Source organism: Sinocyclocheilus grahami, unplaced genomic scaffold (assembly GCF_001515645.1).
Source record: "Sinocyclocheilus grahami isolate Dianchi unplaced genomic scaffold, SAMN03320097.WGS_v1.1 scaffold47.1, whole genome shotgun sequence".
In the NCBI taxonomy this organism is placed as follows: Eukaryota; Metazoa; Chordata; class Actinopteri; order Cypriniformes; family Cyprinidae; genus Sinocyclocheilus; species Sinocyclocheilus grahami.
In genome coordinates this window covers 2,938,155-2,964,786 of record NW_015505226.1, presented here as the reverse complement: position 1 = coordinate 2,964,786, position 26,632 = coordinate 2,938,155, and the positions used below count along the sequence as shown (strand labels likewise).

Below are 26,632 nucleotides of genomic sequence, written 5' to 3'. Positions count from 1 at the left end.
AACAAAACATCCTTAAAGAAAAGCTCAAAGTCATTATGTATGACGTTTACAATGAGCTGGCAAATGTCTTGCCAAAGTTTTCTTGTGTGAACACAATGCCAAAAAAGATGCAGGACAGTCTCTGGTTGCGAGTCAAAAAGTACAGTTCACATCTATGTTTAATTTGAATTTCGACACAATAAATCTTTTAACAGGATAGTACTGATAAATAAGCTTAAAAGAAATCTCTTTAACCTTATTTACAAATAAATACTTGTTAGGAAGCGTCCAAACCTTTTTCCACAAAATATTGTTCACTGATCTATTCCATTTTGAAATAGCACGAGGAGTGGAAACACAATCATTAAGAAAAAGAAAGCGAATATTTCTGTTATTTATAGCACCAAATACAGTGGCAAACTGTTTTGGAGTAACAGGAAACTTATAGTGAGAAAGAAATTCTTGGTAGGTAAACAAGTAACCATTCTGCTGAAATAATTGACTAACCCGATTGAGTTTTCAAAAAATAGGGACTTATGTTTATAACAGATATTCTTATTATTCCAAATAAAGTAATTAGTTGGAGAAAAATTGTGTTTGAAAATCATAGACCATGACAAAAGTGCTTGTTTGTGGAAATCAGAGAGAGCAACAGGGATCTTCTCAATGCTGTAGTTACATAATAATAGAAAATTCAAACCTCCCAACTGTGAAAAGACATATTCTGGTATAATATTCCAAATACTGGATGGATTTTTCAAGTAATTCCTCAACCAGTTGATTTTAAAGGTTTTATTTAACGTTGCAAAAAATTTTTAATATTTGATTGATTCAAGGACCTCAGCTAATGTGATGGGACGATCACAAAAATCTTTGTCAGGAGCATTAATATAATTAATATTGTCTATAGAGTCTATAAAGGATATAGTGCTGTCATAACAGAATTGACTGCTATCCGCCCACTAACTGTTGCAGGAAGTAGTCATGCCGAAGTTCACGTCTAACTCTGGCGCGGGCAAGCTATTATAACTTCAGTAGCCTTTTTGACTGAATAAAGTGTGTAAAGATAGAAGGCTTAAGGTGAATGTAATTAAACCACAACAATGTCAAAATTTCTTCGAGCAGTCAAAAGCAACCTACCAGAAAAGGAAAAATCAGAATTAACGGAGAGTGACCTGAAAAAATGGGGACTAGGAGGTGTGTGAATTGAGAGCTTCTTATAGTATGTTTAAAAGAAACACGGCAAAGTATTTGTGTGCCATTTAAGATTTTGTGCCTGAAAATGTTCCACAAATTATGTGTAATATAATTAAAGTATTTATGGACGGCGTTCATTTATTTAATATTGTGGCTTTGTTTCAACCTAATGAGCACGATTGAAACTGAGTACTTGAACTTGAAATTATACTTTTTATTACTTAAATTTGGTTTAGTACATTTTTGCATGGTATACTCAAAGTTCACTTTTAGAGCTGATGGCATCTATTTCATCATTCAGAATTTTTGGGCAGTGTTGGCTTTTCATGTGGAACATTAATTTAACCAGTGAAAAATAAATGCATTGAATGCCCACTGTATGGTTGAAATACTCTAAATCTAAAAGTGTTCTTACGAACAACACTGCAATGCTTTATCTCCTTCCTAACAGCAATTCATCTGAGGTCTTATCAGGTTGATGGAGTGAGGTGGCTGTCACAGTGTATGAAGAACCAGCAGGGCTGCATCCTTGGTGACGAGATGGGTCTGGGCAAGACCTGCCAGGTTTGTAATGGGATGGGTTTACCTTGCTTATAATGCTTGTTTTTAAGTCAGAGATTTATTCCAAGATGTCAGATATCAGATAACTGAGATGCCATCCTCTGCTGTAGACCATTTCTTTGCTGGCATATGCTCGAGGATACCTTAAGATGAAAGGACCGTTCCTTGTGCTTTGTCCCTTATCTGTTTTGGAGAACTGGAGACAAGAGGTAGAGAACGGTAAGGGATGCTGGTATACGGTCAGACTTAAGTGGTCAGTTTAGATTACAAAGAAGGCATATTAAAGATAAAGCCTACTGATTTATTACTGTTGCAGGACTGTGAAACAATATGCCACTTTATGAATGTGTGAATATTCCAGCATGAACTGATTTGACATGAAAGACAATGTGTTGTCACTGTCACTAGATGGAGACAGTAGCATATAAACGCAGAATTGGTATCTTTCTTGAATCCAACTTAACATGAAATATTAGTCAAGGTTCTCTTGCTTTATCTTTTTGTTTAGCTTCTGTCCCAGTCTGTCTGTGGTCTGTTACACTGGAGATAAAGAAAGAAGGGCAAAGCTCCAGAAAGAGCTCAAGAATGACCGACACTTTCATGTTCTTCTCACCACCTATGAGGTTAGTGCACCTGTTTTCAGAGAATAGGTCTGTGATAACTGCATTCAGAGGGTTGCATTCCAAAAATCTTTTTAAATCATATTTAATAGATGTGCCTCAAGGATGCCAGCTACCTGAAAAGGTAATCATCTTCAATTTTTCTTTTTGCTGTTTTGGTAAAGAGATATAGTTTGAAAACTTATATAAATAACAATATTTCCTCAGTTCTGCTACTCAGGCTTTTTGCACGTAATTAAAAATCAAAATTGGTTATTTGGGTGGCATTTTTTTTTACCATATATAGCTTTTGCGGTCATTAACACTCATGTAAAGGTAATCTGTAAAAGCTAATTACTAAATTACTAATAATAGCATTTAGCTAATTGTAAAATTGTACATTATAAATATTGTTTTTATACCTAAATTCAGCAGTAGTTTTGAGTTTAATTTTTAGTTTTCTGCTTTTCTCTACCTTTGTCTTAATACTGCATAATCATAACATTTTGTCCAAAAAAAAGTTTTATAATTTACACTATAAATGATCTTTTGAAAGTAAAATTCTGCAATAAACATACTTGGCCTTTTTTGGTTTTGCAGGCAACTTTGCGGTCATCTAATCTTTAAAAGCAAAATACTAATAATTTAGTAACTTGAAGCCTTTAAAATTTTGGTTTTAGTTTGTAGTGTTTTATTATTATTATTATTTTGTTGTTGTTGTTGTTTAGACAAAATAGTGTAGACTTTTAATATCTTTAACATAACATTTATCAGTTATCAGCCATAACATAAAAATAATTATAAGTTTATTGGTGTCTGTGACTGCATATTTCAATTCATATTTAACTTTACCACTCCACTCTCTTTCCACAGTTGGAAATGGAAGATTTTAGTTGTCGATGAGGCTCACCGGCTGAAGAACCAGGAATCATTGCTGCACCAAACCCTCAGAGAGGTTACACGATTGCATTTTCATTGCTTTTACAGTCACTGTCAGTCTGTAAAACCCTTGATAATAAACCTAGCCTTGCTTGTCAATTTTTCAGCTTTCCCCTGCTATTAACTGCCATCTGACATCTGCCTTCTCAGTTTACAGTGGGTTTTTGAGTGCTGTTGACAGGCACCCCCATTCAGAATAACTTGCAAGAAGTTTTTTCCCTCCTCACCTTCATCCAGCTCAGTCTGTTTCTGCCTGAAGCCGTTGAGGACTTTGTTAGTGCCTACGCAGACGTACAGACTGAACCTGCTCTTGGTATGGCAGCACAAACCTTTGCACTTTCAGAGTGAAAATCAAACTCTTGGCGCTGGAAGATCATTTATGTCTGCCACCACCCTTATTAACACTTACGGCTGCTGGTTTCAGCAAATGTTTCAGCAATTAACTACCATGATTGACCTTAAAGGCTTTGTGGTAAGACAGTCATGCTTTTAAAAGCTCTTTTCTTTAACTGGTTTAATGTAATTGCTGTTTGTCGTGAAAATTACAGTGCTGTGACTGCTTATCACAAAAGCACTGATCAAACAGATCTAAGTGAGACAGGAAAATTGGACCGGTTTGATGCCAAACTGAACTCCTCAGATAACACACAAACATGGCAGAGCATAAAAAGGTGTCAGTTTCGCAATGCCAGCCTGGTGTAGATTAGATGCTCGCTCTCCTTGACTCACCTGTTAGATTTGCTTGAGGCTATCAGATGATAGAGATCATAAATTCTCATATCATTTGGACTCGGGTGACCTTGTATGTGAGTTTTTAACATGGTTGTTCTTGTCTGCAGCCGATGAGCTTCATCGAGTGCTCCAGCCCTTTCTGTTGCGCAGGGTTAAAGCAGAGGTGGCCGCTGAACTGCCCAAGAAGACAGAACTCGTGGTTTTTCATGGGCTGTCTGCCCATCAGAAGAGATACTATAAAGCCATTCTGATGAGAGACCTTGGTAAGTCTTCCCCAACATGAATCGTCTGTTACAACAGTCAAAACTGAATACTTTAGCAAAAGGATGAGTGTTCATTTTAATAATTTCAGATGCCTTTAGGACTGATCAAAACTCTAAGACCCAACTTCTGAACATTTTAATGCAGCTCAGGAAATGTGTGGACCATCCGTATTTGTTTGATGGTAATCACTCTCACTTTTTGTGATTGTTTTTTTTTTTTTAATGTATTTATTTTTCTATGGTCAGACAAAATAAAAACAACTAACTGTCTTTATTCCGCACCTTTTTCATGTAAGGTGTGGAACCAGAACCGTTTGAGATGGGGGAGCATTTAGTGGAGGCCAGTGGAAAGCTCTCTCTGCTGGACACCATGCTGGCGTATCTTCACGAGGGGTGTGTGCTGCTCACCTAAAGTTACTTTCCTGTCGCTAGCAAACTGGTATAATATGCTGATTTGGTGATTATTATCAATTATTATTGTTAATTATCAATTATTAGTAGTAATTGTTCTTATCTTATCTCATCAGTTATCAGTGTTGAAAACATTAATATTTTTGTGGAAATCATGATACATTTTTGTCAGGAGTCTTTGAATTAAAAACAAAAAAAAAAATCATAAGAACAGCATTTATTTAAAGGGGACCTATTATGCCCCTTTTTACAATATGTAATATAAGACTCAGGTGTGCCCAGAATGTGTCTGTGAAGTTTCAGCTCAAATTACCCCACAGATGAAAATGCCTATTTTGAGTGGAAGCAGAAAGACACTGTTTTCATGCATCGCCCCAGTCTGGGCTCGGCAAAAGTGTGCATCGAGGGCGCATAACGGCCGCAAAGGGGGAGTCCTTCTGAAAGCTAAAATGAGGAATGGGACACCCTACGGTCTCGTGGACTTAACGGACACGCGCACGCAGTGGCCATTGTGAGTCCTGAAGACCGAAAGTGTACTTGAAGTGTGCAATTTGGGACAGGGCCAAAGTGGCTGTCACACAGCATGTGAGCACTAAACTAAATTCTCTTTCATGTCTTTCATTGTGCTTAAACTGCCAAATACACACAAGTTTATGTTAAAAAACACACATAAATTACAAAAACACAGTCGGTTATGTCTGTGAAGGTAAACAGCTGGGAAAGAAATCGCATGGTTATATTAGATCTGTGTATTAAGTGAAAGCAGCAAAAATCACTCTCTGCTAAACAGTCATGGGCGAGGCCTGTAAAATGTGGCGTCACATTGTACAGATTCTGCAAACGACACTGCTTATGATTTATGGAGATTGAAAAAAAGGAGAGGGTGGATCATTATTTCATCATTATAGGATGGTTGTGTACACGCACTGCTGACACACATTTATGTTCAAACAACATTTAAAAGTGAATTTTGCATAATAGGTGCCCTTTAAAATTGAAATCTTTTGTAAAATTGTAAATTTCTTTGTCACTTTTGATCAATTTATTTGAATAAAGTATTCATTCCCTTTTTTATTCTTACCCCAAACTTTTGAATGCTAGTGTATCACAGTTTCCACAAAAAGATTAAGCAGCAAAAATTGTTTTCAACATTGATATTAATAAGAAATGTTTCTTGAGCACTAAACCACCATATTAGAATTATTTCTGAAGTATCAGGTGACACTGAAGACTGGAGTAATTTACATTTAAGCCCTGTTCTTGGTGATAACTATAAAGATAACAGTATTAGTCTGCCTGTCAGAAATCATAACATGTCAGCTGTCTTAACCGCAGCTTGTGTACTGGATGAAATGAAACTGGATCACTGTGTCTGTCACGCGACTCTGTTGCCCTTTCGGGCTTGAACTGATGGTAAAACTAAGGACATTATTAACTGTCTTGATATTTACTTTGAAATCTTGAAGCTCTCGATTATGGTAAGGGACGTTACATTGCCAACGCGTGCTTGTGGTGTTCGGCCAATCACAATGCACTGGGTCAGCTGGCCAATCAGAGCAGACTGCGCTTGTCAAAGGAGGGGGCTTTGTTGAAAACGACGTGTTGGAGAGAGGCGGGGCATGGAGGGCCTACAATAATGTACAGTATTTGAAAAATAATGTGTTTTTTAAACATTAAAGCATGTCAACATATTCTGTTACACCAAATACATAAAATAATGATCTTTAAAATAGCATCATATGACCCCTTTAAAATTGAAAAAAGTTATATTTTAACAGTTGCAATAATGTTTCATTATTAATGTTTTCACTGTATTTTTAATCATATAAGTACAGCCTGGTTAATCATAAGAGACTTCTTTCAAAAACTTTAAAAATTCTAATTATTGCAAACTTTTGACCAGTAATGTATAATAAACATAAAATAAACCTATGCCCATAATAATTATTTATATTGCTGTTGGAACAGATTTCACAGGAAATTGCTTATGTCGTTCCATATATATGTCATGTTATATCCGTATGACACAGATAAAAGTCCGTTTGTGAGTAGCTTCACACCGGTGCCTCAAATCACATTTATCCACACACAGGAACAGAGCCAAAGCACAACCAAAACAATGTTCTTCCCCAAGACACAGGCAGTTTTATATGTTAATAGCCAAAAGTTACATAGTGCAGCTTTAAATGTATTTTACTGATTTGGATATATAAAATAGATGTTTTTGTCACTGTTTGCAGGGGCCATCATGTTCTTCTGTTTTCTCAAATGACCAGGATGCTGGATATTCTGCAAGATTACTTGGAGTACAGAGGTACTAAGATACACTTTGACTGTGTCAGAGCCTTTACCTTTACTTATTAAACTGTGGTCTCATGATGTGCATGACAGATGACCAAAGTGCTTGCTTTTCTTATCTTAATGGAATTGCCGTGGAACAAACAATGATGGTCTTTAAAGTTGTCAGTAAAATTCAGGAAGCAGAGTTCTAGATGTCAAAATAAGACTATTGAACAAAGCAACAAAGCCGAGATGATAGCCGCTGCATTTTAGTCTTTGTCCATCCGGGCATCCATACTTATACCTTGTTCTTATCAGTCTTTCCAACCAAAAAATGACAATTCGGCCTCTGATTGGTCTTATTCCACTAGTTTTGCTACTCCTGGTTTACCCTCCCCCTGGATCCAGGTGTCCTCAGGGGCCATTCATCATACTTGTTTGTACCATCCTTGACATATTCTTGGAAGTCACCCAAAGTTCACCGGTTCACTCTAGTTCATTGGCGCTACCCAATGGAAAGCGCCGTACTTGCTTATTAGAGAGCACGACTCACAGTCTATACTTTCATAAATCATACTTTCAGTAAAATAATACAATACATATATTATGCTTTTTATTATTTTACAAACAAATCTAAATGAACATATAAAATATATTTTTTGCTGAGATTTGATACAGTAACACAATTTATGACATCACAACGTCATTTAGCAACAAATCGACTTACCTTTAAAAACTTCCAATGAAAATTAGTTGGCAACACTGACGGTAAACCATGTACTGTACTATAAGAAGTGTTTTTTTTGTTTTGTTTTTTGGCAGAAGTAAAGACAGAAACGTATACAGTAAATATGAGTATTGTCTTAGTTTTGGTTAGATTATGATCAGTGTTTACTCTAAAATACTGCCTTAACAGAGGTCCATGGCCCACAAGAGTTTCTCACAAAGTAACAGGATCAATGGCCGTGCCTCCGCCTGTCAGAGCTGCTAAGCCATGCATTTTGCACATTGTGCAATTATGATTTTAACATTAGCCATCATGGAGCTTCAAGTAATAATGTAGCTATGTAGGAATATATAGCTATATCCCCACCCCCCACCTTGAACATGTTCTGTCCCATCACACTGATGGTACTCAAAACAATTTCCAAGTTTGGCAGGTCTGTATATGTTTGTTTGTTCTCAATTTGGAACATTTATGTAACTCTACCCTACATGTTCTCCTAGTAATCTAGTCCTCTGATCTAGAGCACTTGATGTGGGTTCAGTATCACATCCTGTGTTTGTTGCTGCATGAGCGTTAATGTGCTACCGGTTATGTAACTGCCAGCTCTGATTGGGCCCTCCTACTTCTCTGCAGGTTACAGTTATGAGCGTCTGGATGGTTCAGTCCGAGGAGAGGAACGTAACCTAGCTATCAAAAACTTCAGCACCAAAGATGTTTTTATATTCCTCCTCAGCACCAAAGCTGGTGAGTTCACAGTCTAGGAAAGCCAATCTAAGATTCACACCATCACACTCTATAATCAACTGCAGTGCAAATCTTTTTTTTTTCTTTCTTTTTTTTTTTCTTTCTTTTTTTTTATTAGTTACTTTATTATTAGAGAATTATATCTGAATACCATTCCAGGTTGCAAATTGTCCTCATGTGTCTGATGCTAATCTTATCTGCATCTTTTAAACAGACACATGTAACTGAAAACTGAAAGTTGTGATGAGATAATGCATAAATATTGAGGCCATGTGAAACAACTCTCTCTGTATGAGATGGCGGTGCAAAAACTGTGATGTAGAGATAGAGATTCAGTTCATCTTATTATACAATTTTTTCCTCAACTGTTCAGATTACAATTACAGCCTTACTTTCAATGTAACATTTTATTTTTCCACTGACATTTATTTATTTTTTTTACCTGTATTTTTGATCAAATAAATGCAGCCTTGGTGAGACTTCTTTCAAAATCTTTCTATACCCAAACTTTTTTGTGTTTTTAGGAGGAATTGGTATGAACCTAACAGCAGCAGATACTGTGATATTTGTGGACAGTGATTTCAACCCACAGAATGACCTACAAGCAGCAGCCAGAGCCCACAGGATTGACCAAACAAGGTATTCCACTGGCAAAATGCATATTTTAGGTTGTTCCACCATATACTTTCATTGTATGGCACAGAGCAGCATTAACATGCATTAAATGTCCCCATTAAAGACACTCTGCAAGACTATGTAGATAAAGTCTCTTTTTGCTTGCAGGCCTGTTAAAGTTATCCGGTTCCTCGGTAGAGATACTGTAGAAGAGATTATCTATCCCCGTGCTGTGTCTAAACTACGTCTCACACACACAGTGATTGAGGAGGGACGTTTTTCTCTGCTGGACCAGGCTCAATCTGCAGCTTCTGGTCTTCAGGTGGAGAGCGTCACATGTCCTTATCTCTTAAGCTCATCACATTGTGACTTTGCCCTGTTTCCTGGTTCATATTTTTGTCAGTGTACTTGTGGTTTCCCTTCTTGTGAAACTGCACATAATTCTCAGTATTCTGACATTTACGTCCCCACCAATCTAGTTGAGTGAGATCCAAGTTTGGTGTGGATAAGTTGCTGTCGTCAGAGGAGAGCTCCATTCAAGACGTGGACCTCAGGCTGATCCTGGGGCAGTCTCGAGATGGCCGATGGCTAACAGATGAAGAGCATGTGAAGCTTAATGAGAGCGATGAAGAGGACGATGAGGACATCCAGGGTCAAAGTAAAACACTTAGCTTCTTTTCAGTAATCTTGTTATAACTGGCACTTGAAAATTAAATGATCCGTTAATGTCTTTTCTGACTTCCAGACCACATGTACTACTTGTCCACAAGGACTACTCTAAAGACCCCAGTGCTGAGGATGAGAAGGCCTTTGAACTGTTACTTGAGAAGCAGTTAGCTGAACTGGAGGATGCTGGGAAGGAGGGCTGCGCACTTCGTAATAAAGCTGGGGTAACTTATTTTAAAGGCTACACTACCATTCAAAAATTTTGCGTTATATATGTACAGTATCTCACAAAAGTGAGTACACCCCTCACTTTTCAGCAACCATTTTAGTATATATTCTCAAGGGACAATACTATAGAAATGAAACTTGGATATATTTTAGAGTAGTCAATGTGCTGCTTGTATAGCAGTACAGATTTACTGTCCTCTGAAAATAACTCAATATACAGCCAATATTGTCAAAATAGCTGGCAACAAAAGTGAGTACACCCTAAGTGATAACAGCTGTATGTCGTTAAACCATGCAAAGCCACGTGTCCTATTCATCATGTTCATGTTTTTGTCTGCTTGACAGGACCATACAAATTTGTGTATCTTGTATTAGAGCAGTTAAAATTGGGTGCTTTGAGTACAATTCTCTCATACTGACCACTGGATGTTTAACATGGCACCTCATGGCAAAGAACTCTCTGAGGATTTGAGAATTAGAATTGTTGCTCTCCACAAAGATTTCCTAGGCTATAAGAAGATCTGTAACCCCCTTAAACTGAGTTGCAGTACAGTGGCCAGGGTCATACAGAGGTTTTCTAAGACGAGTTCCACTCGGAACAGGCCTTGCAAGGGTCGATCAAAGAAGTTGCGTCCTCGTGCAGTGCGTCAGGTACAGAAGCTGGCTTCAAAAAACAGACGCATGAGTGCTGCCAGCATTGCTTTAGAGGTTGCAGAAGCGGGAGGTCAGCTTGTCAGTGCTCAAACCATACGCTGCACACTGCAACATGTCGGTTTGCATGGCCATCGTCCCAGAAGGAAGCCTCTTCTAAAGCTGGCTCACAAGAAAGCCCGCAAACAGTTTGCTGAAGACAACCTGTCCAAGAGCATGAATTACTGGAACCATGTCCTGTGGACTAATGAGACTAAGATAAACTTGTTTGGCTCAGATGGTGTCCAGCACGTGTGGCAACGCCCTGGTGAGGAGTACCAAGGAAATTGTGTCTTGCCTACAGTCAAGCATGGTGGTCTGGGGCTGCATAAGTGCTGCTGGTACTGGGGAGCTGAGGTTCATTGAGGGAAACATGGATTCCAGCATGTACTGTGACATTCTGAAGCAGAAAATTATGCTCTCCCTTAAGAAACTGGGCCGAATGGCAGTTTTCCAAACACACAGCCAAGATGACAACTGCCTTGCTGAGGAAGCTGAAGGTGATGGAGTGGCCAAGTATGTCTCCAGACCTGAACCCTATTGAGCACCTAAGAGACATAAGGAATGACATTTATGGAACCATTTTTGCATATTCAGCAGATCTAAAACCTGAGGGAAAACGTCAGATTCTTAGTTCAACAAACCTTGTAAAAAGGTGTAACTGATACTTAATGCATCAATTAAATCGACTAAGTTTGATACTTGCGTATGTCTGAAAAAGATTCCTGATGCAATCTTAAGGCCCCAAGATCTTGCTGAAGTTGGTTGATGAGAAAGAGCTAGTTTGAGTCAGAATCACTTGATGAATGAAAAGGACTAGGCCGGAGCCTGGCACGAGCTTTGGTATCCTGGAGCGTTTCTCACATCTTCATCTTAGCATCTCCCTGAACCACCGACATGGGCGGGTCACATGGAGTGTGGCCTTTTAAAGCCTGCAGAGATTCACGCCTCTCAAGATGGGTTCGTCCAATGAGGAAGGCTGAAATCCCAAGCGGGAGGTTGGAAATACTGAGGATTTTTATGAGTCTTTGTCTGTAAGCATGGTATTTTGCATATGTAATTCGCTGGAGTGTTGAGGCACAAATTAGTACCGATTCTTAGAACATCAATATGTTGCATAGGTATCAGCATATAATATACACACTTGTTTCGATCATAAGAAGGCGAATTCATAGATACTAGACATGAAATAGTTACTTATATGAATGTGTGGTTTATCGTAAGCACGGATAAAAATAGTCTATAATACAACAGATTAAATACAACACAGCAATAATATACACACTGGCCTGAAGAAAATGGGTGTTCATTCAAAGAAGGTTTTCCTATGAATTAATTAGTAGAACAGTCCATTTCTCGTGTGCATTTGTACCCCTTGTTTCTGGAGAAAGCAGAATGAGAGCCGGCTCGCATTCCACAAGGTTGTAAATGTGTCGGGTTACCATGAAACCAGGGTCTTGTTCGGCGTCCTGGGGTGTTACAAAGTATTTGTGAAATCTAGCTAACAAAATATATATTGTGTGTTGGAGTGTTCCAGACGCTACACTAACGTCCAGCAGCTCCGTGATGTCATTATGGAGGAGTGGAAGATGATCCCAGCAACAACCTGTGCAGCTCTGGTGAATGGCAGTGCTAGATAACAATGGTGCTCACACAAAATATTGACACTTTGGACACAGTTTTGACATATTCACTTAGGGTGTACTCACTTTTGTTGCCAGTTATTTAGACAACAATGGCTGTATGTTGAGTTATTTTTAGAGGACAGTAAATCTGTACTGCTATACAAGCTGCACATTGACCAGTCTAAAGTATATCCAATTTTAATTTCTATAGTATTGTCCCTTGAGAAGATATACTAAAATGGTTGCTGAAATGTGAGGGGTGTACTCACTTTTGTGAGATTCTGTATATGTATTTTGACTTGTTTCAAAAACATTAACAGAATCTTACCAACCCCAACTCTTTGAATAGTGGTGTATAATGCAAATTAAATTGTTTCGATTGTTAATTGGGAAATATTTAGATTGCTGTCTTTTTTTTTTCTCTCATGATAGATAATAATTCATGTTTTTATCTTTTTATTTATTGCATTTATTTATCTACTTATTTTTAACTAAAACAAACAAAAACCTAAATTAAAAGATTGTCACTGCCCATCAGGTGTCCCTGTCTGGGCCCTTGATCGACCCAGGGAGGAAGAAGAGACCTCTTACAGAATCAGAGTTGGAACAAAGACGTCAAAAGAGACAAGAAGCTGCTGCAAAGAGGGCAAAACTACAGGAGGAAAGAAAAAAGCAACAGGAAGAACTAAATTACAAGAAGTAGTAAAAAAAAATCTTTCTGGCATTCTGTTGCATATTTTTGACCAGTATATAGTATATCTATTGTATGTTCTTGTGGATGTCTATTTTATAGCCTTGTGTGTATGTGTATCCTTCAATGACAGGATGGTAAGATAGGAATCGTGTGGCTACAAATCGATGTGCTTGCCACGAGTTGACAGTGAGGGTGAGGATATGGAGCCTGATGAAAATGATGATGTCAGCTGGAGCTCCACAGATTCGGATCACACAGCCATTCGCTATGTGCTGGAATGGTGGAGTTCCCTTTAAAATCTTAAATGATTCCCTTTGAGCTAAATTATTAAATTATCACTGTTTACCCTACACCTGTGTTGGTACGTCTCTTAAAAATTGTTAAAAACAACGGTGTGACAAAATTCGCCTGTAACAGACATGTCTCGCTGTCAGAAGGCCATTTGTATGTTCCTGTGGATGTCTATTTTATAGCCTTGTTTGTATGTGTGTCCTTCAATGGCAGGATGGCATGGTGGGAATCATGTGGCTACAAATCGCTGTGCTTGCCGCGAGTCGACAGTGAGGGTGAGGATATAGAGCCTGATGAAGATGATGATGATGTCAGCTGGAGCTCCACTGATTCGGATCACACAGCCATTCGCTATGTGCTGGGTGATGTAACTCACCCTCAGGTTGATCGAGGGGGATGCCCTGTGTTGGTACGTCTCTTAAAAATTGTAACAAAACAACGGTGTGACAAAATTCGCCTGTAACAGACATGTCTCGCTGTCAGAAGGCCACTGTCAACGTAATGATTATTCTGCACAACATGTTAACAGATATGGGGCCTTTTTATAACAATCTCAGCTTTATGCTAATTTGGCATGATGTGTTGTGTATGTGTGTATTTGGTGTAGATGACTCTGGACACTGGGACCGAGGAGGATTGTTTACCGCACTGGAGCTCAGATCAGACGAGCCGAAGAAGCAGTACGAGTTGGCTGGCGTCATGGAAGGTAACAAACCTTTCCTGTTTGCTGAGACAGGTCTAACTCATGCTGTCAAAACAAATATTCCACACTAAAATCAATATCCAGTTCACAGCTCATTATGTTGCATGCAAGCTAATTGTTCATCAAACGTATAGCTTTGACTTAATACCCATTAATGTGAAGTTTAAGAGTTGGGGATTTCGCAAAGTTTGTGGTATCCGAGCTATAAAGCTAGTATTTACTTTTGAGGTAGAACAGCTTACTGTAAACCAAAATGCCTCTCACATAATAATGAACTATGCTGATTTGTTTCTGCTCTAAACTGGGGTGATTATAGACATTTATGATCTTGTTTTATTGCAAAATTACTTTTCTGTGGTTTAGGGATACAGAATTGGAATGCACTGTTATTAAAATTCTGGCAAATACAGATAAACCGATAACAATTTTCATGTTATTAGCAGATTGTAGCACAATTCTGTACTATATTGTCTAAATATATTACTAACTTAAACACTAAATTTTAGTGTTCAAAAGAAATACCAAGTTCTGTCATGACACTCTAGATAGAGCAGGCTGATGGGTCCTTAATGCAAACTGATGATATTCATTGAGTTAAACTACTTGGCACAAGCTGATTTGGTCATGTTGCATACGCAGCCAATGAGCTTGCTGCTTTACATTTAAATGGTTGGTTAGCATTCACTAGAGCATTTCACAGAGTGCTTTCAGAGTTCCTCTGAAACCCTCCACCTTCAGCTAAATATCTACAGTGGATCTAAAATATGAATAGTTAATTATAACTAGTTATGGTTAATTATTCATATTTCCCCATGAGCTGATTCGCTACACCCAGCTCCACCTGTATAGATCTGCTACGGGTTATTTTATAAGCCATTTGTTCAATAGCAGTATGTCTTGCTCACAGCACTGTATCGGCGTATGTATTGGCAGTAGCAAGTTCCTGTACTTGCTTGCAGCAGTGTAGCGTCTCGACCAATCTGACACACTAACTTTTTTTACGAAGAATGTGTATTTGATATATTTTTTACAATAAAGTCTAGTCATATATCACAAGAAAGCTCTCATTCTCAGGAATTTCACGATGTAGATTATTTTATTGTGTGACAATCATAGATCGAATTGTCTTCAATTGAATTGCGATGAAAAAAAACAAAAAAAAACGGAACTTTTTATTGTGTAACATTTCTACTCGTAGCACTGCTTCAGTTAGCCGCAAACAGCCACAAATAGCCACAAGACCATTGTCAGGTTTCTGCGTGCTTCCATCGGTGAGATATTCGCGTTCTGCCCAGGTAACGGAATCCAGCGCGTCAGCGGCTCACAGGCTCTCCATGTCATGCCAGCGCGCATTCAGTCCTTCTGATGTTATAGAGATCTGCGGTCAGTTCTGGGCTCCAATTGGTCAGATTACACGTCACTCAGATCGGCCATTACAGACTCTGTGAACTCTGACACCGCCGCGTCACCACAGTGGGCAGAGAAAGTGGGGGTCGCCATCCGGTCGCTCAGCCAGTGCTCTCTGGAGAATGTAGTTCATAACGCGAGAATTGAAGGCTTTTGTCCGCAGGGAAGAGTTGTAGCGAACGCGACTCGGATCCTTTCCGTCTATGATTATCCAAAAAAAATTCAAAGGCTTTATCAATGCCTAGAAGCACAGTGAAGTCTATTATTGAGAAGTGGAAGGTATTTGGTAAAAAAACAATCCTCAAGAAAGACCACATGCAGTCACGACTGAGCTTTGCCAAAATGCACCTTGAAGATTTTGAGGCAGATGAGACTAAAATTGCACTATTTGGCCTCAACACCAAACGCCTGTCGGAAATCTAATACAGTTCACCATCCAAATAACAGCATTCCTCCAGTAAAGCATGGAGGTCATAATATCCTGTTATGAGGGTGTTTCTCTGCAGCAGGGACTGGAGCACTTGTCAGGATAGAAGAAAATATGGATGAGGAAAAATACTGTCAAATTCTTGAGGAAAATCTGCTGTCCTCTGCCAGAAAATCAATGAGAAGAAGGTTTGCCTTCCAACATGACATTGACCCAAAGCACACAGCAAAACTGACCACACAGTGGTTGAAGGAGAAAAAGGTGAATGTCCCTGCATGGCCTAGTCAGAGCCCAGACTTAAACCCCATTGAAAATCCGTGGAATGACTTGACGACTGGGTGGAGGGCAGTGGCTGGAACAAGCCGCAACAGCGGCAGAGGAGACGGAGCCGGAGGGGCAGCCCGTTATCCGAGCGAGAGGCTGAGAAGCCCAACAACGAGACCGCGGAGTCCCAGGTTAGGCGGATGCCGGAGGTAGCCCACGGTTCCTGAACGCACAGAGAGGTGCGGGACACAAAACAGACTGCTACGAGCACTGGAGCCTGGACGAGACAAGACAGAACTGGTGAGCGATAATACTAGGACAGTCAGAGCACGGGAAAGAATCACAACGAACTGACAACATCCAGAGAAACACGAGGAGCTATAAGGGGGAGCTAATGAGATGACCAGACCCAGGTGTGAAACACGGAGGGCGGGGACAACGATCATGCTGACATGCTCACGTGGCGAGCTGTCAAAACAACTCACGCACAACACACAAACACAGAGACAGGTGATCAGGCGCGAGACCCGACAGATTAGCTCAGCATGAAAATAGCTTTCCTGGAGCATTTCAGTTCTTGGTAGTGCAACTGAAGCAAACAATCAACTATGGGTGGCAAGGCACTGTCAAAAGATCTCCAGGATAAAGTTGTGGACTGGCACAAGTCAGGAGATGGATACAAAAAAAATTCAAAGGCTTTATCAATGCCTAGAAGCACAGTGAAGTCTATTATTGAGAAGTGGAAGGTATTTGGTAAAAAAACAATCCTCAAGAAAGACCACATGCAGTCACGACTGAGCTTTGCCAAAATGCACCTTGAAGATTTTGAGGCAGATGAGACTAAAATTGCACTATTTGGCCTCAACACCAAACGCCTGTCGGAAATCTAATACAGTTCACCATCCAAATAACAGCATTCCTCCAGTAAAGCATGGAGGTCATAATATCCTGTTATGAGGGTGTTTCTCTGCAGCAGGGACTGGAGCACTTGTCAGGATAGAAGAAAATATGGATGAGGAAAAATACTGTCAAATTCTTGAGGAAAATCTGCTGTCCTCTGCCAGAAAATCAATGAGAAGAAGGTTTGCCTTCCAACATGACATTGACCCAAAGCACACAGCAAAACTGACCACACAGTGGTTGAAGGAGAAAAAGGTGAATGTCCCTGCATGGCCTAGTCAGAGCCCAGACTTAAACCCCATTGAAAATCCGTGGAATGACTTGAAGACTGCAGTCCACAAACGGTCACCATCAAATTTAATTGAACCTGAGCAGTTCTGTAAAGAGTGGGCAAATATTGCAAAGTCTAGATGTGCAAAGTTAGTAGAGACAAATCCCAACCGACTAAAGGCTGTATTTAAAGCAAAAGGGGGGTGATCCTCTTTCCAACTCAGTGATTGTTTTTTTATTTATTTTTTTCTGACATGTTGATGTTATATTTTTCACTTGGATGTTACAAGTTGTACTGAGTAAATACAGCTGGATAAAACAAAAACTGTTTTCATCATTTCAGGCTTCAAAGCAACAAAATGTGATTATTTAAAAGAGGGGGGGGGGGGTCTTTTCTATACCCACTGTAGATGAGTATAACAGCTACCACTGAAGTGCACATCTGTGCTGCAAACCTGTACTAAAACCTAAGTTCACTCAATGTATGTAACAGCTGTCATTTTAAATGGCTGATCATGCTTTATGAAAAACTATGGAAAAGCAGCGTAATCGAATTCAAACACAGTCTGTGTAAACATGCACTGGGCGGATGTATTTGTCCATTGCATTTGAGTCTCATACATGACAGCACCATTCTAAAAACTCTGCGCTCTACTTAAAAGCACTTCAGCTTTGAACAAACATGTTCTTTGTAAATGGCTCTTTAGTGTAAATGGCTTTTTAGTTAACATTTTCTGTATTTTTTGTTTTTCAATAGCAAGTGTCCATCTGCCTCGGATTGGTCACTCCACTAAAGGCTTCAGCTGGTATGGTACAGAGAGACTAATTCGCAAGCACCTGGCTACCAAAGGCATCTCCATATTTATGTATCATACCCGAAAATAACTGAAAAGATTATTCAAATTTTTTTAGAAACTGCATGCTAGTAAAAACAGCTCAATAACAAAATAAACACAACAAAAAGGACAGTGATGGGCAAACAGCAGTGAAGAAAGCATCTAATAATAGTGATGTGGATATGTTTGCACAAGCTCTACAGTTTGGCCCTCCAGTCAAATCTCGTCACATTTTTTTATATAGCACTAAATAAAATTGATTGCTTTAAAGCAAGCAGCTTTACAGTATTAAACCTGAAAAAATAATGTTAGCGTCACTTTCAATTAGAATTACAACTTCAATTGTACTACGAAGCAGCTCTCCAGTGTGTTGATGTTTTTACCTGACCTCGACAGACTGAACAGAAGAAATAAACCAGAGAAGATTTTCATGCCACAAAAGGGGGACCCCTAGAGCACAGCTACCTGTTACGTAATTGCCATAGTTTATTTCCAGAAAATCTTGCTATGTTCTATTCTATTACCACCTTCGAACTACCATTAGTCTGTTTTGAACTCCCAAAACGAACTCTAAACAAACTTTGTTTTTTCCTGATTTTGCTTTCGATTTTGTTTAAATTATATTGAGCCTTTAGAAACAGCAGTGAGTATCTTTTGTTATCCTTGACTTGTTTTTCAGCTACTATTATAAACGAGCCACATCACACTCTTTTACAGTTTCTTCCCCCACATGCACAACTACTCCATCAACCTCACACACTCAGCCTCAGACCCAGCAGCATCCTCGCCATCTGGGTCCCTAGACTCCCTACACTCCTCCAGTCCCCTTGGTAACAGTGAAAACCTTACAAAGTCACCAAAACTCTCCACTATGTCACATCAAGGTCAAGGCGCACCAGGACTGGCTGATTTCATGAGAGATGTTTATGTATATTTCTACAACATAGCTGCTACAGAGAAGAAGCAGCTCACCCACTACCTTATCGCATATCCTTTCACATTCCATCTTTACCCAAATGTTCCTATGCAAACAAAAAACAAAAACAATGGTGAACCTTCAACAAAGCCAACAAACAACTATACTACACCAACATGTCTAACTTTATCACATTTATTGATAAGAAAGCTTGTTGGTGTTGAATTGAGCTAATAGTTTACTCTTTAACGTTACTGCACATATGACGGTGATGAGGAGGATCTCATGAACTCACATGTCACTCATATCGTAGGAGAGGTGGAAAGTCCTGTCCATGCACAGGTAGTACAAGCAAAACTAACTTTTTAAAGAGGTTTTAATTTGCCTAATACTAATATTTATTAATATTTCTATTTTGGCTAGATTTATTAACAGCAATATGCTATGCATTATTCTTCTCTTTCAGGAACTGCGAGATCTATTGCATCAGTACCCTCAGACCCTGCTTGTAAAGAAAAAGTGGCTGGAGTCTTGCTTTGCTAACCAAAGGAAAGTCAGTGTGTCTAAATATGTAATTAGGTTAACTTGACAAAGCTCCTCCTAAATTCCTGAGAAGTGACTGATCAAATCAGTTTGCCTTCGGTTTATTCGCACTCACATTTAGTATCTATTTAGGGTTTGAAATAAACTGGTCTGTCCCTGTATATCCAGTTACGGCTAAATGACGGTAAGAGGTTTGTCATACTGTGGATCAAATAATGAAACACTGCTTTCTATTTAAAGAGAAACAACAACAGTGGTGGTGTCACACTCTGGAAAGATTTTACAGTAAACACTGATGCATTTACTTTGTTTATGCACTTATCTGCATGGTTAGAGTGAGTAAAAACTTTTTTCTACATGATTTAATGATGAAAAATCATGTAATGTGTAATTGAGAAGAAAAAAAAAACACTGAGATGCAACATCTATTTTACAAACTGTTAAAAATCAGAACCACATATAAAGATGTAAAAGCTGTTCAGTGTCAGATCTCGGATGTCAGTTTTACTCAGAAATGCATAGCACTAAAAACCAAACCACAGATGTCTAAGATAATGTGAAAGTTATTAGCTGTCCATGATAAGTTATGTTTTTGTAAAGTCTCATTGGCCATATTTAAATACTAATAAAAAAGTAACCTCCAAAGAACTATGGTGAGTGATGCATTGAGTTGTTTATCCTTGTTTTAAACCACAGTAATATAGTGCTAGAGTAAATCATGTTTTTTGGTCCCATGGTTTGTCATTTTATCAGAACTGCTGTTCATTTGGTCCTTACTATTCGAAGAACCAATATGACTCAAAAACGTTCCCAGATTTTCTTGTGCTGCAATTTATTGTAATTTTTAGTGAAATTTCTGCATATCTGTATGTGTGTTAAATGCTGTTTTTATTGTTCATATAATATTATTGTCCGTAATACTAACTAATATATTATTCGTTATTTTTAGTTATATATTATTTATTGGTAACACTTTACAATAAGGTTCATTAGTTAATCATTAGTTAATGTAAAAAACTAACATGAACTAACCATGAGCAATACATTTGTTACTGTATTTACTAATCTTCACTAACGTTAGTTAATAAAAATACAGATGTTCATTATTAGTTCATGTTAGTTCACAGTGCATTAACTAATGTTAACAAGATTTTAACAATGTATTAGTAAATGTTGAAATTAACATTAACAAAGATTAATAAACGCTGTATAAGTGCAGTTCATTGTTAGTTCATGTTAACTAATGTAGTTAACTAATGAACCTTATTGTAAAGTGTTACCTATTTATTTTCAGTATTCTTGCGAGTAATTGTTCACCCTTTTACTGTCAAGTAATGTACAAACACGACTCGGTTCTTTAGAATAATTGAAAATAATCTGCTCTTAAGAATCACGTTTTGTCGAAGGCAGATAAACAACCGCTCTGAGTCGAGGATGTTCTGGGAAGTGGGCGGAATATGCGGTGTGAATAGGCAGGTGTTGAAAAACTTCCAAACAGTATACTTCGACTGCTACAGCTCGTGCGATCATGATATTGTACACTGATATTAAAGTATTCGAAATTAAATAATTCACGCGACTAAATCTGCTGATCAGCCTACAGGTATGTACGTGTTTTATGTGGTTTATGTCACGTCAGCGAGCAGTTTGTCACGGACAACGTTTGACGTCTAATTTGTCGAATAAGTCATGAGAGCTGGGTGGGAGTTTTATATATGTGTTGTCTTTGTTATATTGTATTTAGCTTTTATTAGTTTTGGGAGGTGTTACCTGTAAAGTAATATGGTACAAAGGTAGAGCGAATAGTGAGATATTTTTTAGCCGAGTATTGTATGTTATGTAGCCCCGCGGCAGTGATAGTTTTAAAGCGTGAACTAGACACGTTGCGAATTTGGACGAAATGTTTACAAAATACGGTTTAAAAAGTACTATTGTTATTGTTAATAAAATAAATGTCTACTAGAATATCCTATTTAATGTATTATGATACAGTAATTACAGTATTTTGACGGAAACTGTTTACTGGTGCTTAAATTTTATGGCAGTACAGTATAATTTAATACTTTCATTCATACGTTTTAATTAAACATCAATTAATTATCTACTGTACAACTATTCATAAAGGAGAATTACATGATTTAACTTTGCATTTCAGCTGTGTCACTATATTCTTAAGTGTTCTAGTCAATGAAGAGATTATTGTATTATGTATTTTTTTAGGTTTTCAGTGTTATGCCAATAAAAGGCATTAGTATCTGCCCCGTTTGTGCATTTGATATTGATGGATTAGTTACCTGTGATTTCCCATGTCTCACTTTGGTTTCCACAGAGGTGTTTTCCGCTGATGGTGTAAAGTGCACTCAATTTCATACTGTAAGTTCAGAGAAAAAGCTAGAGAGAAAAAAAATCCCCTTAGCAGAATTGTGGGTTTCTGTATTCAGTAGCCAAAGGTTGCTCGTTTTTCTCAAATGCAGTTTTATTTAACAGGGTGTGATCATCATTCGAGGTTACTTGTGTTCATATCTTAATAATTCATTACAGATTTGTGTGCTGACTGGGGATATGGAATGGCTGCAGCTTTTTTGTATTAGGCACAAGAATGATGCCTTCTTCGCAGTGCTTGCAATATAGGTAAAATATACATCTAATAATAACAGAAAAGTCATTAAGGTACTCTATATGGACAACAGTATTGGAACACAATTCATAATTATTGTATTCAGCTGTTTCAATCAGACCCATTGCCCCAGTGCATTAAAATCAAGCACCCATTCTGCATACAAATATTTGTGAAAAAAATGGGTCATTCTGAAGAGCACAGTGAATTTAAGTTGTGATAAATCCGTTGGTGAAATTTCATCCCTGCTAGATATCCGACGGTCAACTGTAAATGGTATTATTTTAAATCGGAAGCATTTAGGAACAGCTGCCATGAAGCAGAAGACTGCGTGAAGCCACAGAGCGCGGTCATCGAATGCTGAGGCGCGTGGTGCATGAAAGTCACCAACACTGTACTCATTTCATAGTTGAGTTGATGAGGTCAGTGGTTGGATGATTTTGGCTTGGAAGAACTTGACTGGCCCACACAGAGTCCTAATCCCATCGAATACCGTTGGGATCAACTGGAATGGAGTTTAGAGCCAGGCTTTCTCATCCCACATCAGTGCCTGACCTCACAAATGCTCTATGAATGGGACGAATTGGAAAATTTAATTGAAACACTTCAAAATCTTGTGGAAAGCCTTCCCAGAAGAATGGAAGCTGTTATGTAGATGCCCCCCATTGCACACATATTAATATGTATGTAGAATGCAATGTTTTTAAAGTCCCTGGTGGTGTAATGGTCAGGTTTCCCAATACTTTTGTCCATATAGTGCAGGGGTGTAAAACTCAATTCCTGGAGGCCCGGAGCCCTGCAGAGTTTCGTTCCAACCCTGCTCCAACACACATACCATGTAGTTTTCAAATAAGACCGAAGGACTTGATTAGTTGGTTCAGGTGTGTTTAATTAGGGTTGCATCTAAACTCTGCAGGGCTCCGGCCCTTCAGGAATTAAATTAATTGACACCCCTGATATGGTGTATGTTTGTTCAATTATATATATATAATTTTTTATTTATTTTTTCCAAAACCAGTTTGCGGCAGACCAAATTTAATTTGCTTAGCAAAACCAGTTTTTACTAGCATTTGACAACTTCCCAGTGTTAGTTTTGGACCCTGTATATTTAACGTTTTAAACATAGAATTATTGTTTCCTATTCTTGTATTGTTGTATTTATGCCCTTTAGATGAAGAATGTTTTTTTTTTTAAACGTAGTTTTGAAAACACATAACACATACTTCCGGAGCTTGCAGGTTTCTTAATACAAGGCTCAAACAAAAAGATATTTTAACTGTAATTTAAAAAATAATTTATAGATGTTGTTAATATTGTTTTATTCTGTTTTCTTTATTGTAATGCCTTCAAAAGAAAATTAACAGATTAACAAATATATTTGTATTGTCATGAAATGTCTTTACATTTTAATTTTAATCATTTATTTTACATATTTAAAAATCATATTTACTGTGACAATTGCAGTTAAAATGTTTCTAATCTAATAGTGATAAGAAAAAAAGATACACTGTCAACTTACAGATACTTTAATACAATGAATATATAAAAATGCAAGCTAAGTTTGAAAGGTATTAAACCACACATAAATGACCCAGGAATATAAATATAGCAACAACACAGCTCTTTCCCAAACTCATGCTGGCAGTGTCTTCATTTATTGCCCTGTTTATTCAAACATTTTGGTCTGACAGGCTTATTCTGGCACCAGTTGTTTTTAAAAATGCCTAAAGGTTTTTTTTGGCTTAAACGGCTGTTTCAATAAATATTAAGAAATCTGCTAGCTACAGTAATTTTTTAGGATATGTTTTTTGGTCTTGTTAATTTTCAAATGTAAATCTTTCCACATACTGTAAGAGTACTCAAGAACTCTCCCCCTCCCCTCATTTTCTAGATATATTTCTCCATTTGGCCACCACAGTTTACAATCCCTCAATTTTCCAGAAGAGAACGACGAGGCTATGGAGAAAGTCATTACTGAGGACTCCATCTGTGTCTCAAACTCCACCGATTCCCAACTCTCTCATGCCGACTGTTGCATGTCTGGAAATGAGTCCTCTTTGAGTGCACAGACTGACTTCACAGATATCTGCAGAGACAAAAAGACCAACTACAGATCCACACAGACCAGCTACAGCCCGTACCAGCCCCCGCTAGGTCTACCCTCTGGCTACAGTCCCCAGACACCTTTTCCTAGTCAGACGGAAGCATGTCTGAGCACCCTAGAGCCGCACAACGGGAACCTGCTCCACTCAAGTTCCGTGGGCAGCGGTTCGGTGGAATACCTTAGTGGCAACCTCTCCTCTTGCTTAGTGTCTGGAAATTACTGCAGTTATTCTGGTAATTCCAGCTACGCTTGCTCTCCAGATAGGCACAGTCTGGGAGAGGGAAGTCTAGAACAGCCGCGTTCACTACACTCTATCCCAAATGCGTTCGCGCCTCACAGCTACTGCATGCCTCCGCACCCCTGCGCGTCCCGCGGGCCGCCCTGCTGTAGTCAATACCCTGTAGATGTGTATCAAATGGATCAGGGCTCTTATTACAGGCCACATTACCACACGCCCTGTTGGCCTTTAAGTAAGTCTCAGCTCTTTGTTCAAATTCTCTGTCTCTTATGAATTACTCATAAGTGAGTCAGTTTCTTTCATTTACATGGAACTTAATTTGTCAGTCAAGGCTCATGATGAATAATGCTAACTTTCATAAGCCTATTGTCATTAAAATTGCCTCACTGTATGTGATGAGTTCTTTATCAACCTTTACATTTATCCAACCTGTTCCAACCAGATAAATTGCAATAAATTTGTGCAATCATACTGTCAGATTAAGCAACCAATTTCCATTTTTAGAAGTGACACCCATCTTAGAAGATGAAACATCTAAATATAAGGATTACAAAACTAAACTTTGAAGCTAATTCACAAAGCATTGCCTATTTTGAAATGCATACTATCTGTGTAAAGTACAGTATAAACATAGCTGCATTGGCGACGTCTTTCCTTGCAATACTCTCTTAATTGCATAATAAAAAAAATCGACACATGGTATAAATTCCTGCTTTAATAAACATTAGTATATATATATATATATATATATATGTAGGTATATCTTACTGTCCATTGACAGTCCATCTAACATGTACTTTGGGTGGCTTTTAAAATTGAGTTGAAAGCTGATTGGTTGTCCCTACTAAATGACCAATGCAATTTTTTACTCAATTAACAAATGGATAAGAAAAAGCATTTGATAAAACTTCAAAGAAAGCAACTGGCAAAATCCAGTTTACAATGTGTATTAAAAATTACTTTTAACTTGTTATTTAACTACATTTTAAAACGCTAATTAAATAGTTTTCATTTCAATTTATTTTCCCACTTAATTTCTTTCTGCATTTTAAAACATGAATTAAATAAACACTTTTAAATATGTCTATTACTTTGTCCATTTAAAAAGTAGTTTCATTTAAACTTAATGCTTCATTTTATTTTAAATGTCACTCCTAATCCTTCATAGATTTTTTTTTGGCACAGTTTATGTTGAGCTATTACTACACACAAAAGGCAGGGGGTAAATGTAATTTTACTAAAGAATAAATGTTAGTGTACATTTTTAGTGAACATGGCAGCAGTAATTCATCATGTATGGAAATGCATATTATAAATTGGCATGTATACATATTAAAAATATTTTACTTGATCTGTAAAGTGTAAAAGTGTAACTCAAATTATTAGGTTGATCCAATTATATGAAATTATATTTTTTGTCTTTACCAACATGGACAAGTATAGCCTGATTAAAAGATCAATAACAAAAAACAACTAGGAAAGCATGAAACTTCTGCGAGAATGAATTTAATTTTATGACATTTAGCATAAACAGCAACTGATAATGTATTAACAGTAATAAGGTCATGTCAGTTGAGGCTTGTGCAGCCTGTCTGTGTGTGAGAGAGATCAAAACAAATGAGCGCACACCAAGAAACTCATGCAACAAGCATACCATGGTAAAAATTCTTAAAGGGGTCCTATTATGCTCTTTTACAAAGTCTTGATTTTGTTTTGAGGGTGTACTAGAACAGGCTCTCATACTAGGTTGTTCGAAAAACACATTATTTTTTCACATATTTTACATTATTACAACACCTCTCTCCCCAGTCTGGCATGAACGGCTCAAATAGTTCCTGTATCAAATGAAGGCCCGCCTTCTGAAATATGAAACGTGCTGTGATTGGTTAGCTGGGCCAGTGTGTGTTGTGATTGGCACCACTCGGCGCCTGGTCGGGAAATGTCTTGCCCCTTACCATAGCCGACTGCGAGCTTCAGTGTAAATACTGAGTCAAAATCAAATCAATTTGAGCGCGATTTAAACCCGGATGATTGTAACCACTCTAAGTTCGTCTGTCTTGGGAAAGCTAGCGTGTCTCCGACATAGTGATAACACTCGTTGCCTCCTCTAGTGCAGCTCAACCAAGTCTCGTCCCATTCGTCGATATTTGTGATATCACAAATCCC

General features: G+C 38.1%; 1 protein-coding gene and 1 pseudogene across 3 annotated transcripts in view; both read left to right on the top strand.

The window, feature by feature from the left end:
• The first annotated feature begins 963 nt into the window (after nucleotides 1–963).
• Nucleotides 964–13,983, top strand: LOC107582810 (chromodomain-helicase-DNA-binding protein 1-like; annotated as a pseudogene).
• Nucleotides 13,984–20,851: 6,868 nt separating this feature from the next.
• Nucleotides 20,852–26,632, top strand: part of LOC107582737 (adapter protein CIKS-like) — a 14,593-nt gene continuing 8,812 nt past the window's right edge. Inside the window, exons 1-3 of one of the 3 annotated variants that reach the window (XM_016268700.1) lie at nucleotides 20,852–21,110; nucleotides 22,049–22,138; nucleotides 24,016–24,461. In XM_016268700.1, the coding sequence (XP_016124186.1) occupies nucleotides 22,107–22,138; nucleotides 24,016–24,461 (478 nt within the window). In that variant the 5' untranslated portion in view covers nucleotides 20,852–21,110; nucleotides 22,049–22,106. Of the gene's footprint in view, nucleotides 21,111–22,048; nucleotides 22,139–24,015; nucleotides 24,699–26,632 lie in introns of those variants that run through there. The other 2 variants (XM_016268696.1, XM_016268697.1) reach the window with 2 other exon arrangements.